This window comes from Aspergillus alliaceus (assembly GCF_009176365.1).
Source record: "Aspergillus alliaceus strain CBS 536.65 unplaced genomic scaffold BDW43scaffold_14, whole genome shotgun sequence".
NCBI classification, from domain to species: domain Eukaryota; kingdom Fungi; phylum Ascomycota; class Eurotiomycetes; order Eurotiales; family Aspergillaceae; genus Aspergillus; species Aspergillus alliaceus.
Window position 1 is genome coordinate 546,493 of NW_022474697.1, and position 16,138 is coordinate 562,630.

The 16,138-nt window shown below is 47.9% G+C and overlaps 5 protein-coding genes across 5 annotated transcripts; 3 read left to right on the forward strand and 2 right to left on the reverse strand.

The window, feature by feature from the left end:
- The first annotated feature begins 628 nt into the window (after positions 1-628).
- On the forward strand, positions 629-2,539 carry BDW43DRAFT_48926 (fungal specific transcription factor domain-containing protein). Its single transcript, XM_032050134.1, has 2 exons — positions 629-1,265; positions 1,326-2,539. Exons 1-2 carry the CDS (start codon positions 897-899, stop codon positions 2,211-2,213), a joined length of 1,257 nt encoding a protein of 418 aa, XP_031901847.1. The 5' UTR covers positions 629-896; the 3' UTR covers positions 2,214-2,539.
- A 1,951-nt stretch (positions 2,540-4,490) lies between these two features.
- Positions 4,491-6,343, reverse strand: BDW43DRAFT_48937 (uncharacterized protein). Its single transcript, XM_032050135.1, has 2 exons — positions 5,566-6,343; positions 4,491-5,499 (listed from the first exon to the last, which is right to left on the reverse strand). Exons 1-2 carry the CDS (start codon positions 6,129-6,131, stop codon positions 4,755-4,757), a joined length of 1,311 nt encoding a protein of 436 aa, XP_031901848.1. The 5' UTR covers positions 6,132-6,343; the 3' UTR covers positions 4,491-4,754.
- A 1,610-nt stretch (positions 6,344-7,953) lies between these two features.
- BDW43DRAFT_309839 (uncharacterized protein) lies at positions 7,954-8,450 on the forward strand (the record flags this gene model as incomplete). The annotated part of the gene is made up of 4 exons (XM_032046785.1): positions 7,954-8,110; positions 8,169-8,224; positions 8,278-8,352; positions 8,421-8,450. 4 exons carry the CDS (start codon positions 7,954-7,956, stop codon positions 8,448-8,450), a joined length of 318 nt encoding a protein of 105 aa, XP_031901849.1.
- A 1,050-nt stretch (positions 8,451-9,500) lies between these two features.
- BDW43DRAFT_272168 (glycosyltransferase family 31 protein) lies at positions 9,501-11,882 on the forward strand. Its single transcript, XM_032041507.1, has 2 exons — positions 9,501-11,281; positions 11,333-11,882. Exons 1-2 carry the CDS (start codon positions 10,190-10,192, stop codon positions 11,687-11,689), a joined length of 1,449 nt encoding a protein of 482 aa, XP_031901850.1. The 5' UTR covers positions 9,501-10,189; the 3' UTR covers positions 11,690-11,882.
- A 2,293-nt stretch (positions 11,883-14,175) lies between these two features.
- Positions 14,176-15,855, reverse strand: BDW43DRAFT_309841 (MDR family MFS transporter; the record flags this gene model as incomplete). The annotated part of the gene is made up of 2 exons (XM_032046786.1): positions 14,176-14,823; positions 14,878-15,855. 2 exons carry the CDS (start codon positions 15,853-15,855, stop codon positions 14,176-14,178), a joined length of 1,626 nt encoding a protein of 541 aa, XP_031901851.1.
- Between the last annotated feature and the right edge of the window lie 283 nt (positions 15,856-16,138).

The following is a 16,138-nucleotide window of genomic DNA, read 5'->3' on the forward strand; positions in this document are numbered from 1 at the left end:
ACAGAAAGGTAGACTACTAAGGTAGATGTGGCCCCAAGACCCTAAGGCAAGGAGCTCAGTAATGACAAACACTGAGGACAAGAGAGTTACAGAGTACAGCACACAGAGCTATGGCTACTAGTATTGTGTATCCATAATTCTTGTTTCTGGGCGTCTAATGCTCGGTTTCTGTTTCGAGGCCCATGCTCCTGGATTTACATTCGTGCATATTCTTGCGGGAAAACATATGATTCTGTGCATTAATGTGGCCTGTCTGCATCGATCTCGATTTGCTCTTATATTTATCCTTCTATTAAAATGAATGGTAAATGATACTACCATGTCCTATGCCAAGTCGTCGCAAAACGAATCCCAGCCCTGTTGATACCTTTGATGACCAAACATATTACCTGCAGCGCCACATCGGGAAGACTTGAAGAAAAGTGGGTCAGGGTCAAAGCCTAGGGGAAAATCTATGGTCATCCAAAACTACCTAATTCATACTTTGAGGCTGATCTATCCCCGGCAACCCTCTGTAAACCCGGAGTACGAGAATCATGAGACCTGGGGGTCGGTCACAGCTATATCCCCACAAACAACAAGAATAATTAAGTGACGACCACGGCTGAGGGAAGTTCTAACCGTCGGGGTTGGAAAGCCCCTCTGTAGAGTCATAGTTCACACTTGCACTTCTTTTCCATAGTTAAAGGGAGGATTTCAGGAAAAAGAAGAATCTACGAATTAGTTAGCTACACAAACGAAACATACCACCTTATGTCATTCTAGGTACTCGGGGCATACCGCAGTTCGCCAGGGATCCTCTTCTCATGCAAAATCTTCTTAGTCTATCCCTCTGCACCGAATAGGGACAGACAAAGCTATTGTTCACCATATATTGGTCCAGCACGTTGACTTAAATGGTCCGAATGCAAGAACGGGAAATAAGTCTGTTGATGCACTATCTCGACGATGTGTTTCCGCTTCAGTTTCCGTTTCCTGAAACAGCCCACCTCGGAAAGAGAGAATGGTTGCTGACCATCCTGAGCTCAACCAAGGCTGTGTACTATGCTACGTTGAGTCTCAGCTTGCTCCATAAAGAGGCATGTCTAGATACCAGCGAGATAGAAGAAGGATTAATATGGCGGGAAGAGAAAACACGATACTATATACTGGCGCTGCGAGAATCACAACAGTTACTGCAAGGGTTAAGATCCAACACTGGCAAGGACAGCCTTAAGGGACACATCAATGCCCTGGCCAACACCGTGCAGTTGATCAGTTTTGAGGTGACTGAAACTCTTCCCCCATGCGCAACGGCTTTTCCTCTCGCTAAGACGGATATCTAGTCATCATGCCTCAGCAAGGGAGATTGGCAGATTCATCTACGAGCCGGGACATCGTTAATACCTGCACTGATTGAGAGTTGGAAGATGATCGTGAGATCTCACAAACCCACGTCTTCCGTCTGGAGTCGTCTGGATGCCTCGGACTTTTGTACGATAGCCAACGGCGACCCCCTTTCTTTCGAATGTATTGGCTCTCTAAGATTCTTCACGAATATGCTGGCGGCATTTGGGGTTCTTTCCTGCGTCTCTCTGGGCCCGATGGCCCCTTTCATGGACTACCGATATCTTATGGATAACCATGCGGGCCTGATCCAAATGGACCAGATCATTGGTTGCAAGAATTGGGTAATGTCCACGATCTTGGACGTTGGAATCTTGGACCAATGGAAAAGAGAGGAGCTGTCACACTTCAGACTCAGTATGAAAGAACTCACACGACGGGCGACATCCATCGAGATGGTTTTAGAGAGCGGGATCAAGGAGGCAAGGAGCGGCGGGGTCGTAGATATCGTGACGAGCATCTATGCGACCTCGGCGCTTACATATCTCCACTCGGTAGTATCAGGCCTGAATCCGTACCTGTCAGAAGTCCAGGATAGCGTGTCTCGGACTATTACTCTGTTAAAGCAACTCCCTGATTCGCGGGTCGTCTCCAGTCTAGTTTGGCCCTTGTGTATTACCGGTTGCATGGCTTCTCCCGACCACGAAGCATTCTTTACCGGCATTATTCACGCTTCGGGACTCACTCAGCCGGCCTTGCGGAATGGCTGGTATGTCCTGGAAATCATGGAAAATGCGTGGAAAATCAGGGACCTCATGACCCAGCCATCCGCGATCACTTGGGAGGACATGATCAATGGTCATAACCCGCCCACCCTCCTCATATAACGCACACGCTTTAATGTTTACCTGCAACCTGCACACTACCCAATTAAAGGAAGTGCTCTCTGTGGCCTTTTCGTTAACGAATCGATGCAAGTTTTAACGGCTCCGGTGTTAAGGTGTACCATGGATGAAACACAACGCTTGTCCTTCTTCACCATGAATGAATGGTCTTCGCCTGCTGCTCTCTTTATCCCATGTATTTCATCACCCTTATGAGTTTAGATGGATGTATATAACTGAAAGACACATCCGTATATCCAGAATTTCAATAATTGACGCGATTTTCGAACTGTAGATGTCCTAGGGAAGGAGGCGGAGCATGACAACATTCAACTCCTTGGTCGTTAGACTGTGGTTTTTAAAATATCTCTCCCCCATTGTCTCCTTCTATATCTCGACGTAATGTTTTATTTTATCATCTTAATCATCTCTCCATCGGTCGCCCTAGAGCAAGGCCCTATGGTGGCGATAATGGCACGGCCCGCCAAGGAACACTTGACACGCTAGGCTTAACTTCTGGCGGGCCTGATATGGGACAAGGCTGATTCCGGATTCACCAATATGAAGTACTATACAGGCTATGACTCTGGATCTGTACGAGGCCGACCAATTAGCAACACCAATGGCGTGGATATTCATTTTCCTGATCTATCTCTGTATGCCTGTCCTACACACCCACACAACAGTACAGATCCAGAAAAATGACTGAGAGGAGAGGCAAATCTCCAGCAAGTGGCAGAGAGACAACATGTATATAATAGCTACAACTATTCCATCTGCAAGCAAAGCAGACATCAGCTCGATCTAGAGCATCTCACGTTGACTCTGCCCAAAGAACCAGCGCAGCTTCTCCCCGAGTTCATTCGTTCCAAACCCTCCAAAGAAACCCACACTCCGAGAACCAAATGCTCAAACAATCAACCAAGCTAATTGACGCCTACGACGAGGAGGATCTCATGATCCCCTCGAAAGACGTCTGCCTGTACATGGTGGTCAGCGTGGCCCTCAGCGTAGCCGTCTTCATATCAACGCGGGCTTGAGCAGAGCAGCATCAACAACAAACCAACCAAAATATATACTACGGATTAATGAGCGTTGCTACCTTCATCTATCTCTCATGAACGATGGCATCCTACATCTTGTCCGACTCAGCAAGTCCCGAGAGGCTCCCACGAGCCAGCGGCTTCGACTTCTGCTCTTGGCGAACCCATTCTGTTCCCTCCGGATGCGAGTGTGACCTTTCACATATATCGTGCCGTGTTTGCTCTTAGCAGCTTTTTCTTTTTTTATATATCGCCATAATTGGCTCGCACATCGCTTTTTTATCATCCCGGTTCTGTTTCCATGCCTATCGGCAACCTGATCCACCTTCGCATACATACCTCCTTCAATACCCGCAGCAGAAAGAGACGCAACGGCACGGAATTGGAACGTCAGTGACGAGGAAGCCGTGGTTATGATGGGATGGAGCAGATAATTAGTGCTTACATTTTCTTAATGTTTCTCAGAGAGTGTTTTGTTTTATACTATCGTCGAAGAGACTTTGAGTTAAAGATATTTTGAACCCGAGTGTTTTCTATGGCTTCCTCAAACTTCCGGTTATGTTTTGGGCATCCCCCCCTCACCCATTCCATGTGGATGCCATTACCCTGTAGAGCGTAGTTTTGCTTTTTATTTACGGAACCTTGTCCAGAATTAAAATATACTATGGTACGGAACCCCTGGAGGGGTTCGCAACATCCTCTCCCTTTCTTATCTTGCCAGTTATATAGAAATTGTTAGAGGGGATGAGCACGGGCGGTGATACCCTTGCCACAGTGGTTTCGACAGCTGTACCACGGTCTTCTCGCCCCCTACTGTAGTCTGTAGTACATACGTCCTGCGGAGATAAGAGTCAGGATTGAATGATCGGAGTACATATATGTATGTAACGTAGTTTGGCCGTTCTGCGGCAATAGCACCGCATGGAACAAGTGTTGTGCTTTTTCTCTTAAGGAGACCCCGACTGACTTTCATCACAAGATGGTCCTTGAGGGGTGAAAAAGGAAAATCGAGAAGAAAAGGTCTGTGATGTCTGGCAAGGCAAACAAGACTAAGTTCCTTCTTTCTGATTAGAGCTCGGGTCCAGTCCAGTTGGCGTTGGCTATAACATTCATGCCTGAAACGACCACCGATGTCGTGCCCTAACCGGGAGGACCCGGAATTCCCTCTAGGTAGTTCTTCGATTTCGCTCCCAAGAAAATGTCCGGGCTGTGGGTAAGATCCATAACTCTTAGACTATATATAAAGGGAGGAGGGCTCCTCGCAGTCAAAGCTCAAATGAAAAGAAAATAATTAAAATAAAATAATAATCCACCCACACTGCTCGTCGGTCGAATTCAGGCTTTGGTGAAAATATCTCCAGAAGACTTACAATGGCGTGTGTAAAAGGGACGTGTAAGGCAAAAGATCACCCACACAGCTGCTTTTACTGATAGCATGTAGTATGCAGTATCTATTAGAAATCACGTTGTTTGATTTTGCTATGCCATTTGAAAATATAACTTAGGGATCACCATCGAGCCAAGGGATCTGGTTCATTTCTAAGAGACGCTCATGCTCCCGGCGTAGAGCCTTGGGATCGTTTTCTTCGAACCAAAACGCCCACGTGCTACGCGTATTGATCTCCAGGTTATCACGGCTGGAACGAATGCCAACATGCTGGACCTGGGGTGGTGCAAGGGCGAAGCGACGCAGCTTTCCTTCATCGGCATATTCCTCAATCATGGAGTCTGTCTGCCCAGCCTTGCGATCCCGCAGGAAGTTGACCAAGTGTGGCACTTGGTCTCGAGGGAACACCATTGCTTGGGTACAGCAGCCGTGCTTGTTCATTTCCACGAGGCCGCGCATAGGGCTGATGTTGTATTTCCCGGCCATGAAAATGAGGCCGACGAATGCAGGGACGGTGATAGCACAAATCACGATAATGGTCGGGATATCCAAGCGTCGGCTGACGGCAGACGATATGCGACGAGCAAGCAGGAGAGCACCACAGGCTATACTCATTGCCAGGAGAAATACAAAGCTGATATGACGGTACGCAAAGTCGTCGTTCGTCCAGCTCAGTGCGGTCTCCGTGTAGAAGAGGCGCAAATATAACCAATTATGAGCTTTCGATCGGTTTTCTATATCATGGAGCCCCTTCAGAGTTTTCACGAACCATCCGTCGGCAAATATAATATCGTCCTCGAAGACGCCGATATAGGGAGCACCGGTATTATAACATTGGTCAAGGACGTACGTATAATCGCTACCGACGGTCAGTAACCTCGATCATCGACACCAAAAAAAAATTAGATAGAACCTTGATACTCACAAGACCCCTTTCTCATAGTAATTATGTCTCTCTTCAAGGCCCTGGAGCCGCTGAAAATCCTCCTTTGACACATTATACGAGGACACTGAGTCGACAAGCCGGTCCATCCAAAGTTGACCCCAGCTCGGGTGAAGGTGAGGATCCGTATTGGCAAACAGCACATTGACTGAGAAGGCACGGCGCTCTCTATCATCGAGGCCGCTGAGGAGAGAGCCGATGGAGGCGTCGAAGTAGTTTACATGGTCCCGCTTGACGGTCACAAAAGCGAGACACATGAGGGGGTTCGAAGTGGCCAGCGTGCTCTTGGGGGGTTCATTTCTGGCATTATATGCGGATATAGCCTGAAGTGCCTCATGTTCCCGGAACAGACTGTATTTGAGATCGTAGACGTGGGCTTCATCAAAGAAGGCTGAATGAGGGTCGCGCCAATAATGCAATCTGCAGTACTCAAAAGCAATTCCATATAGGAGCAGAGAGACGAAGAGCACCTTTCCCGCTAGAGAGGTAAAGAAGAGGTGTAATAAGCGCGGCAGATTCACCAGCGAGCTGATTGGGTTGATTTTCATGTTGTCATAATCATGTTGACAAAGGAAGATTAGAGGAAAAAGAGGATTTCATTGCTTCAGGAATCCCTCCTAAATTTTAATAGTCGGGGATCCCTGGCTAGTTTTACATTAGAGGGACCAAAGGTTCTCTCAGCAGTTCCCAATCAAATGAAGATCAGAACCAACATCCATGTTCTTAGTAGAGGCTACTAGTAGTAGACGGTAGGTTGAACGATGAGGGTTGGGGCCACTAGGATCCAATGCCAAGACGTTCTAATAAGCCGAATAAATATCAAATCAACAGGGCTATACGTTCTGTGACCACGGTGTTCTTTTTGACTAAGGGCTTACTGTGGATACCCGCTAAGCTCGCTATTATCTAAACGTGGGGAGCAGCAAACTTATTAATTGAAAGCCTGACAGGAATCGGATTGGCCCGAGAGTGGGAACAGTATCCCACTCTAGTCCTATATAGCATATAGTATGGAGGACTAATTATCCTTGGTACGTCCAGATCAGCTCAGTTCGGAGCGGGATATGCTGGTTCCAGGGCTCTCTGCAGATCAGTGGTGGATTTGTCCAATGTAATTGTCATGCAATGTTGACGAAGTTTCATTTCAAGGACACACGCTGGAACTGGTCTATTTCCAGGTCGATATGCTCGCGTATCAAACCCTGTCCACCGAGGCAGTATTGATATCTAGATACATCTTGCCCCAGGGTATTCTGTGTGTCCAGTTATCCTGGTACTACGGCAGGTAATAACTGGCATCTCCGTTTATATTGACTGATATTGTCAGTGGATGGGTGGATTCACCAGCTACCATAGCATCATCACCCTGTCGATCCCGAACCATCCGGAGTACTTTTCACCCACATTGTAGTGTAAGAGCCATCGATTGACCATAGCTCTCAAATGTGAAGGCAGATGAGACCCGATCACAAAGAAAACTAATTGCATGCATATTAATTAACCTATCATGCGCACATCAATCTCGGCAAAATCAGAAAGATCCTGGTGAGGAGACGTAGAAGCAGATGGTTTTGAACAGAAGAAAAGTGGAAAGAATGAAGACAGCTAGCTAGCTCACAATAATGAATTAGATGACCTTACTACGATATCAGACACAAAGTAGGGTTTTGGAACTGTCTATTTAACTCCATGACGACCAGGGTTTAGAGACACTCATGCCGTTTCGCTGCCAGAGTGGACCCTGAATACTAGTAGAGAGGACGTACATAATATTATGGGATCGGGGAGCGACTCGGCAGAATTTCACTGCACTCTGGGCTGATTCTGTCTGGTATTGACAAGCCTCGGAAGTTGTCTCGTCTATGTTAGGGGTGACCGCTAAAGCTCTGTTGAACCTTTGCATAGCTCTAAATTGAGCATGGAGATGGACTGTGGAGAGCTACATTCTGCGTCCTACTAATTCAGTACAAGGGTCCTGGTTCTCATATCATTAACCCATTGTCTAGGCGCTGGCAAGATGGAGGCTATCTTCTCTACATTTCCGGACAAAGGATGATAAGACAGCGTCGAAGATGAAGCAACTACGTATGTTTAAGTTACTAATGAGAGATATAACTGCACTTTGTACTAGGCACTGAATTTACTAGCACAAGTGAGACCAGCTTATCCATAAGCAGCCCCTTAAGCAGAAATCTTTCTTCTGCTGTATCGACAATGTTTATCAAGGCTTCCATCCCTGTCCTCACTTACCTCGGCCTTGTGGTATCTCTCCATTCCCCTTGGCTTCTCTCCAATCCGTGTGTGTATAGCCAGGCATTCTAATGTGCTCTCCAGGCTAGAGCCAGCGAGTCCATCATTCCAGGGTAAAACATGGTTGACATAGAATGGGAGGTGCAAGTCCCTGCTGGCGGCCCTACCGTCAATGTGACAGGCACTGTTGAGGATGTCTACTCGCAACTTAAGACCTTCGACCCTGAATTCGGGACTGAGTTCCCTCCTACCGACCACAACGACGCCATCGAGGCTCGTTCGGCTGGCTAAAGTATTGGCACCCACTTTTGCCAGGGTCGTTGAGCCCGCTGTAGCTGGAAGCGCGCATTCAGCAGGGCGTCAGCTACCGGACGGCGTGCCTGGACGGCCGGTATGTCTCTACTTTCCCACTAGAGCTTCTTCCTTAACAACGCACTACTATAGTCGAACGGTCCGGGCCCCGGAAATTGGGGCCGTGTAAGCTGCTCTTACAACTCTGCCATCCACTGGTGCAACGACGTGAGTGGTTTATGGGTCCCCCCAACCCGCCTTTTAAGTATGAGCGGATGGCTAATAGAGGCCACCAGCACAACTGTCAGTTCACCCTCATTCATTGATATTGCAAATGGTGCAAACTGCATCGGCCAACCTGTCTCAGCAACACCCATACAACCTCTGGTCAGGTCTGCTATACCGACAATTGGAATGTGGTTGTCCGGGCCGATAACTGCTAGATTGATCACACGCTGAGCACCAGAGTTAGCAGACTGTTCATATGACGAGAAGCTATAAGCTCAAAATTCTGCCTGATATAGAGAGAAAGGGTGGACTAATTTGTTCGTTAATTTAAGTAGCGAGCTCGTTGGGCTATAACAGGTTTGAAAGTCATTGCTCATTCATTATTATCTTCTATGGAAGCCACAGAATCCACTCCGTATGCAATAGATACCTATAAGAGGAAAGTAATTATTGTAAGGAATTTACCTCAAAGGCTAGATAGCGTTAAATATGAACGTTCCCTTCTCCTTCCCGCGACCATGGACTTCTGATCATCATTTCACCAAAACCTATCTAATACATTGTGACCACTGTGCTGAAGTCGATCTTTGGTTCCCGCTCTGTTTCTGCTTCTCCCTCTGTCTCTGCTGATTGTATGCTGACTTCAACCTTCACACGCTATAGTCCGGTTCCGGTCAAGGGAGTGTCGAATAGTATGCTGTATAGCGTGCAACCTGGGATACAGAATCTTGGTGTGTCTGCAATTTTATATGCTGGTGGAAGGGTGTTGATTCATTCGAAAAGGACTCCCGAGCCTCATTCTCTTCAGTTGGAGCATTCTCCTCTCTACTCTGAATTGTAGACATGATCACAAGATACTTTTAACCAATGTTTCGGGGAGTCGGTTAGGGCAGTAATTGGCGTGGGCAAAGGGATCGAACTTCCCTGTTAGGGCGTTCTAATAGATTCACCATACCTGGGAGAGACTAGGTCCTCGGCTAGTGAGTGTGGGGACCCTAAGAACTTGGAAGACCCTCTCACTCGACATCGAGAGTGGTCAGACTGCGGGAAATGGTCACGGCGAGGATTGTCATTTGTACTGTGTATATAATTATCTGCTCCCCCGCAGAGGCTGACCTCCACAATCTTGCTTTTGGGTTAGACATTATAGACAACTCGCGATCCATACATTTTCCACACTAGCTTAATCTCACTAAGCTAAGCTATACTATAACTTACTATGACTTGCTAAGTTGGCGACATGACTGTGCCGCAATTAATTTTGGACTAGTTAGTTATCCCTGGCGAACAGGTGTTGTCTGTCTGTCACGATGTAACTTAGGGCTTGGATCATTGGCGCTAAACTCCGCTTGCAGTAAGACCATCCAGGATAAGCGTTTGCTTCCAAAACTCATCTATTCGCCAGGCAAGAACTAACACACATTACTAATGTTCAATAGGCCCTCTGGAGTGTGCACTGTGGTACGTTGTGAAAAGATCGTGGTGTGGGCCTGCGGGTGTGTTCGCAGCATCCTTGCCCTTTATAACTTTGCCAGTTACATAGAAATTGTTCTCAAGGATGAGACTTGGAGTGATGCCCTTGGCACAGGGTCCTAACTGCTCCACCACGATCCTTTCGCACCCTACCACGATACTATATAGGAGGGACAGCTCCGTAACAACTATTGCGAATTTTTGGCACTTTTGCGGACCTTCTCCATCTGCCTCCAAATTTCGCCCAACTTCGGACTTAATTGCTTCCCACGGTTGGCATGGTATCGCTGCATTAGTTCGCGGCTAGCCCCTGGCTCTCGCTCCTATTGTACCAGTTTCCCTCCTAAATCGCCGAGACGACTACATGTACCTGAATCACATATCCGAGGTCCTGACTGCGGCTCTTCGTCGTCTGTTATGTTTCTTTGGGAGGGCCATCTCAGCGTCCTGGAAATCATTGCCTAAGAAGAGACAAAAACTTGCCTTAGCATTCATCTCGGCAGGATTTACGGTTTTCCTTGTTCTGAAGCTAGGTTGTAATCTTTTCTACGCCGATTACTGGGAATGGGAGACAACGTCCCGCTTTTTGGGCTCGCCCAGCGCCAACGAAATCCGAGACAATAGTAGTAATGGCGATGACCTTTGCGACTCTTTCCCCACATACCACCTCTCGCGCGTTCAAGTCGTCTTAAAGGTCGGCAGTACAGAACCTCCCAGTCGGGTTGAAACTCACATCGCGACGGTTACGCGTTGCATAACTAATCTCATTGTCTTCTCCGACCACGAGTCCCAAATCAAATGTCATCGAGTCTACAATATTCTTGCAACTCTCCCAGACTCCTTCTGGGGGAATTCCTCTGACGCCCAGGCCTATAGGGCGCTCCAGCGCGGAGAGTTCGACACGGTTGAGTCTTCTCAGGGCTGGAAACTCGACCGGTTCAAATTCCTCCCCATGGTCGAACGCGCTTATGAAATGAACCCGGCTGCTAAGTGGTTTGTTTTCCTGGAGTCCGATACATACTTCGTGTGGGACAATTTGTTTCGTCTTCTGGACCAGTTCGATCCGTCTGTACCGTTATATCTCGGCTCCCCGACTTCCGGGAAGGGTCGCTCCTGGTTCGCCTATGGAGGCTCTGGGTTTGTGCTGTCAACTGCTGCTGTCCAGAAACTAGTGGCTCGGAAGGTTGGGAGCAGGGGAGTGTACAGTCAACCTCCGTTGAATCAGCGGTATGAGGGGTTGATTAAGGAGGATTGTTGTGGCGACTCAGTGCTTGGATGGGCGCTCTATAAGAGCGGAGTGAAACTGTCTGGGATGTGGCCGATGTTCAATCCGCATCCTTTGCATGGGGTCCCGTTTGATCAGCAGCATTGGTGTCAGCCGGTGATCAGCATGCATAAATTATCGTTAGAAGATATGACTGGGCTGGCGAGGTGGGAGAAGCAACGGGGCCGAAAGGTGGGTTTCTTTCTAGCCCATTCTAGTCCCTAAATGTTGACAGTCTTACAGCATCCATTGCTATATGCCGACCTGTTCGAGTACACAGAGTGGGGAAACTTAGGAATCAAGGTGAACTGGGATAATGGTGACTGGGGCGGATGGCAAGAGCCGGCCCCATCGCCAGCCCATAGATCTCTTGAAGCCTGTAGGGAAGCGTGTCATAATCATCCTGAGTGTTTCTCATATACCTATCACGATTCTGGTCACCACTGTGTTTTCGTTCCATCTGTTCGACTAGGGGCGCAAAAACCAGCCACACTAAGGCTATCAGCTGGGTGGGATCTGGATAAAATCAAGCAGTGGCGGGATACTCACCAGTGCCGAAGACCTCAGTGGATGAAGCCAAGTACAGATCGCATTTTTTAACGCGTATATATATACCCTAGCTGCCTACATATTCTTCATAGATACCGACCCGATCAAATCACCTTACATTGGACCGACCTCGCACTTCGTTCAGTGTTTTTTAGACCTCGTTTGGCTTTTGCAGAAGACCAGTTAATTTTGGACATTTGTCGTCTCTAGATTATTCTCATGTATAGTAAATCAAGTATGTATACAGTACACAAACATTTCTAAAGGGAAAGAAAAAATATGAACACAAAGGAAAGACACGATGAACAAGGAGAAACAATATGTTCATAAACAAAAAAAAATGCATCTACATCTCAGCAACAGCACACTAGTTAAGGGGGAAACAGGGGGTACAGCAGAAGTCGATACCTCGAATTATTTGACAACTTCGACGGAGTCCGTCAGAGAGACCAGCTTCTCGATGGCGCCCGATGACAACTGGGTCTTAAGCTCTTCCCGGCTCCTGATTATACCTCACTATCTCAGTTATTGCTTAGTTTACAAGGATCGTGCAGAAGGGCTCTATGGGGCTCACGATCTGCAGACTACGATATATCCATATCCCGGTATATGGACAGAATAACCTCTCGATTCGTGTTGAACTCACGGTGATGAGCACGATGCCGCCGCCTCTTGCTGTGTTGAAGGCGGGATTAGAGGCTGTACTGCTCGAATTACGATTCTTGCTCCCCGAGAGCGCGTGTACCATTTTCTGGAATGAGGGAGTCGTTCCTCGCTTGCAGTGTAGGTCTCCGGCTACAACGAAGTCGAAGGCTTTTTGAATACCGTGGTGAAGTATATGTTGGAGTTTGCAGAAATGTAGGAATACTATACAGATTATTCTTTCCCTTGTCTTTTTGTCTTCACAGAAACTCCAGAATGGTACAATACTCGGTGATTCTTTTATCTTCAATGAACTAGTGAGGTACGAAAACAAACGGATGAACTACAAGAGATCTTCAACCTCACAAGTTTCTTTTCCCCCCTTTACATTTCTCTTCACATATATATATCTACTATTTATCTCAAAGAACATAATTCCCCCCTAACCCAGTCCATCAACCCCACACGCAACAATACCCAGATATTCCTACATCATTTTCTTCCTCAACGAGCATCTCAGACCCTCCTTCTCCCCCTCCAACTTCCAAACATACATTTTCAGCGCATCGCACTCCGCCTTGACGTTCCGGATCTCCGCCTGCAATCTGGCCATTTGCTCCTGCTGTCGCTGGTTATACGATCGCGGAGAGGTGGAGTAGTGTTTCTTCTCCACTCGAGGTTTGGTATTTAAATGAGATGTAGAGATTGATGAATCGGAAGACAAGGGATATTTTCCTGGGTGTGGGGCCATGGTTGGATTGGGGTCTGGTAGTTTTGTTAGCTGACTTGAACTTGGATATATGGTCGAGGTTCATAGGGTTAGATACATACGGTTGAGGAAGTTAGGGTGTTATTGAGTGTAGGTATTTGTGGGAGTATTCTTTATGTACGATTTGAGGAAGAAACTAATAGAGTACGCGAGGAAATCAGAAGTGATATTCAACTCGATTTATATAGAGACGAGGACATCGCCATATTTTCTCATGATTCTCACTGAAAGCTCTATGAACACAACACCGATCCAACATCGACTAGGGAATTAACCTGCAGGAACGGATAAAAAGAAAACGACACTAAGTTCAAAAAAATAATAAATAAAAAATAACAGGGATTAATCATCTAATGTATACTACGGACTGTTGAGTCATTTCATGTCAGGCCCCCTCGGAAACCCTAAAGAGGATAGCTTCGCTCGGACCAACCAACGCTACGACTCAAGGTAGGGCTTCATTGGCCCCGTAGTTCTGACATCATTCTCCCTCATACCGTTAGGGTATGAGCTAAGGTCGCTCTAGGATAGATTCACCGCGGGGTCTTTGGCGCAGGCGGAGGCGATGGTCGAGATCACACCTACCGCCAGCACGAAGTAGTAGACATAAGCGTAGGAGCGGCGTAATGTCGACTACGTCTTTGTTGGTGGTGTTTTGGCGGGGACTACGGAGTACATACCGAAGGCAACACCTTGTTCATCGCCGGGTGAAATACAATGGGCCAGAGGCATTGCGACGTCTTCTCTCCATCCGATCATGAAACCGATGCAATGGAGGAGGCAATGGCCGATGCCTTTGTCGTCTGCGTGATGAGACCATTGCTCATAGGTAGGCGGTTCCCGAGACACTGCCCACGAGATACTTACAGGCGAGCGTGCTTCATGACGTGGGAAAAGGACCTCCCAGGATGAGAATGCCGGCCCAGATAGCGAAAATGACAGTTGATGTCATCCGTGCCGTTTCTTCTGTGTTAAGGAAGGTGCCGAAATCTGAGTGAATAGCCCCATAAAATACAATGTCTTGGATTTCTAGAGAAAGAAAAAGCAAAGGAAGTATGGGTCTAGAATGGCCGTCAATTCGTGGAAGATCTAATTAAACGCTAATTAAGTCTCAATTAACCATAATCTACTCAGATTGTGTATTTTCTTCCTTCTTCCGCACTGACACCCATTGCATCCCAAGGGTGCCAAACACCGCACAGCAGGATAGAGCAACTCCAACATAAAAGGTTTGATCCAAGGCCTTGTTATAGGCGAAGAGAACGCCCTGGTAAAGGGCCTGTGGTACCAAGCTCTTGACATCGGTCGCACCGCCTGCCAAGATCGCGCTTGCATCAACTTCGGGCACATACGCGGCAATATTTGTCCGGAGCTGGTTGGAAAACACGTTCTGTGCTACCGAGACGAAGACCGCAGCTGACAGGTTTTCCGTAAAGATGACCACGGCGGTGCCGATAGGGATGTCTTCGAGTGCTAAGACGCATTGGGGGGCGGCAAATGCGGTCTGTAGGCCGGTGCCAACGCCGGCACCGAAGATGACTTGGTAGCCGATCCATTTGGCGTGGCCAGCGTCCACTCCGAGGGTGGAGAGGAGACCGCTGCCGATCGACATGAAGATAACGGTGAAGTAGGCGAAGGGAATGTAATACCCGATCACGGAGGTGAGGGCGCCGCTCATGAAGGAGAACATGACGTAGCTTATCACCATGGGCAGGTTCATGACACCGGACTTGATTGCGCTGGCGCCTTTGATTGCTTGGAGCCAGATTGGGATCTGAAGCTAGGATTAGCAATGCTGGAAAGGTAGGAAGGGTGTAGTGAAACATACGTAGTACATCATCAAGAAGAACCCAGCTGTCACACAGGAGCCAAACAGCGCAGACCCCCAGACATTGCGATTGCTGAATACACGTCCTGGAACTGTCGCACGATCTCCGCTGTTATACTGAATGACAACAAAACCGATGAAAAGAAGGCCGGCGAGCACGAAGAGAGCAATGATCCGACCGTTTTTCCAGGGGTACATCGAGCCACCCCACTGCAGGGCGAGCAGCAGACAGATGACACCGGGCAACAGGCACAGGGTTCCTGGAAGATCCATTTGCTTGAGCTGATTCATGAAGCCAACCTCACTCTTCTTGCTACCGCGGAAGGGGGAGATGAAGAAGGTGATGATGAGAGCGGGGACAACGCCGAGGGGCAGGTTGATGTAGAAGCACCATCTCCAGGAGACGTTATCGGTGAAGGCACCGCCCATCAGAGGGCCTGCAATGGCCGCGAAGCCGTACATGGCACCTATCATACCAACGAAAGTTGGACGCTGGTGTGGCGGCACGCAGTGAGCGATGAGCAAGAAGGAACCATTGCCAACTCCTCCACCACCAATACCCGCAATGGCGCGGCCAACGATCAGAGTAGTCGAGTTTGGCGCCACTGCACAGATTAAAGACCCTAATTCAAAGATGATAAGGGCAGTGAGGTAGACCCATTTAATGACATAGAAGGTGAAGAGCTTTCCCCAGATCAATTGAAAGGCGCAGTTGGTGAGGAGGTAGGCGCTGGCATACCAGCCGACGTCGCCAAGGGCGTGGAATTGATCCGTGATCCTAGGAATAGCGCTTGAAATGATGGTGTTATCAAGGCCAACCAGAAACATAGCCAAATTCAAACTTAGGACGATGAAGACGAGCTTTAATTTGCCAGGGTATTGCGGCTCATCCTCTTGCTTGTCACCACTCTGGAGGGAATCTTTCTGAAGAGTGGAACAGGACTCCTCCTTCTCTAACTGGAATCCGTCAGGAGGCATCTTGAAGCTTGATTCCTCGAGCGGGTTTGTCTTTGCGGAAAAGAAATTCTTCATAGTTGCGACGGAGTGATTTGTAGATTTGTCGGGGGAATCGAGGGAAGGCAGGATTGCAGTTGCAGAGGGACGACTTTCGATGTCAGTCGTTCAGCTCTATGGCTCGATTGTCGCTTGTCGAGAGGAATGCCTGACTGATACTCAGGGGGCCATGAAGATATGTAAATATCATCACAACCCTGCTTTGTTGTTGTCCTACTGCTATACTCGGGTTCCCAATCAAACAGTC

Bases quoted from the DNA above. Each gene is read 5' to 3' on its own strand.
- BDW43DRAFT_272168 (XM_032041507.1), top strand. From the start codon at position 10,190: ATGTACCTGAATCACATATCCGAGGTCCTGACTGCGGCTCTTCGTCGT. The intron at 11,282-11,332 runs GTGGGTTTCTTT...ACAGTCTTACAG, and splicing joins AGAAGCAACGGGGCCGAAAG to CATCCATTGCTATATGCCGA.
- BDW43DRAFT_48926 (XM_032050134.1), top strand. From the start codon at position 897: ATGGTCCGAATGCAAGAACGGGAAATAAGTCTGTTGATGCACTATCTC. The intron at 1,266-1,325 runs GTGACTGAAACT...ACGGATATCTAG, and splicing joins TGCAGTTGATCAGTTTTGAG to TCATCATGCCTCAGCAAGGG.
- BDW43DRAFT_48937 (XM_032050135.1), bottom strand. From the start codon at position 6,131: ATGAAAATCAACCCAATCAGCTCGCTGGTGAATCTGCCGCGCTTATTA. The intron at 5,500-5,565 runs GTGAGTATCAAG...GACCGTCGGTAG, and splicing joins TACTATGAGAAAGGGGTCTT to CGATTATACGTACGTCCTTG.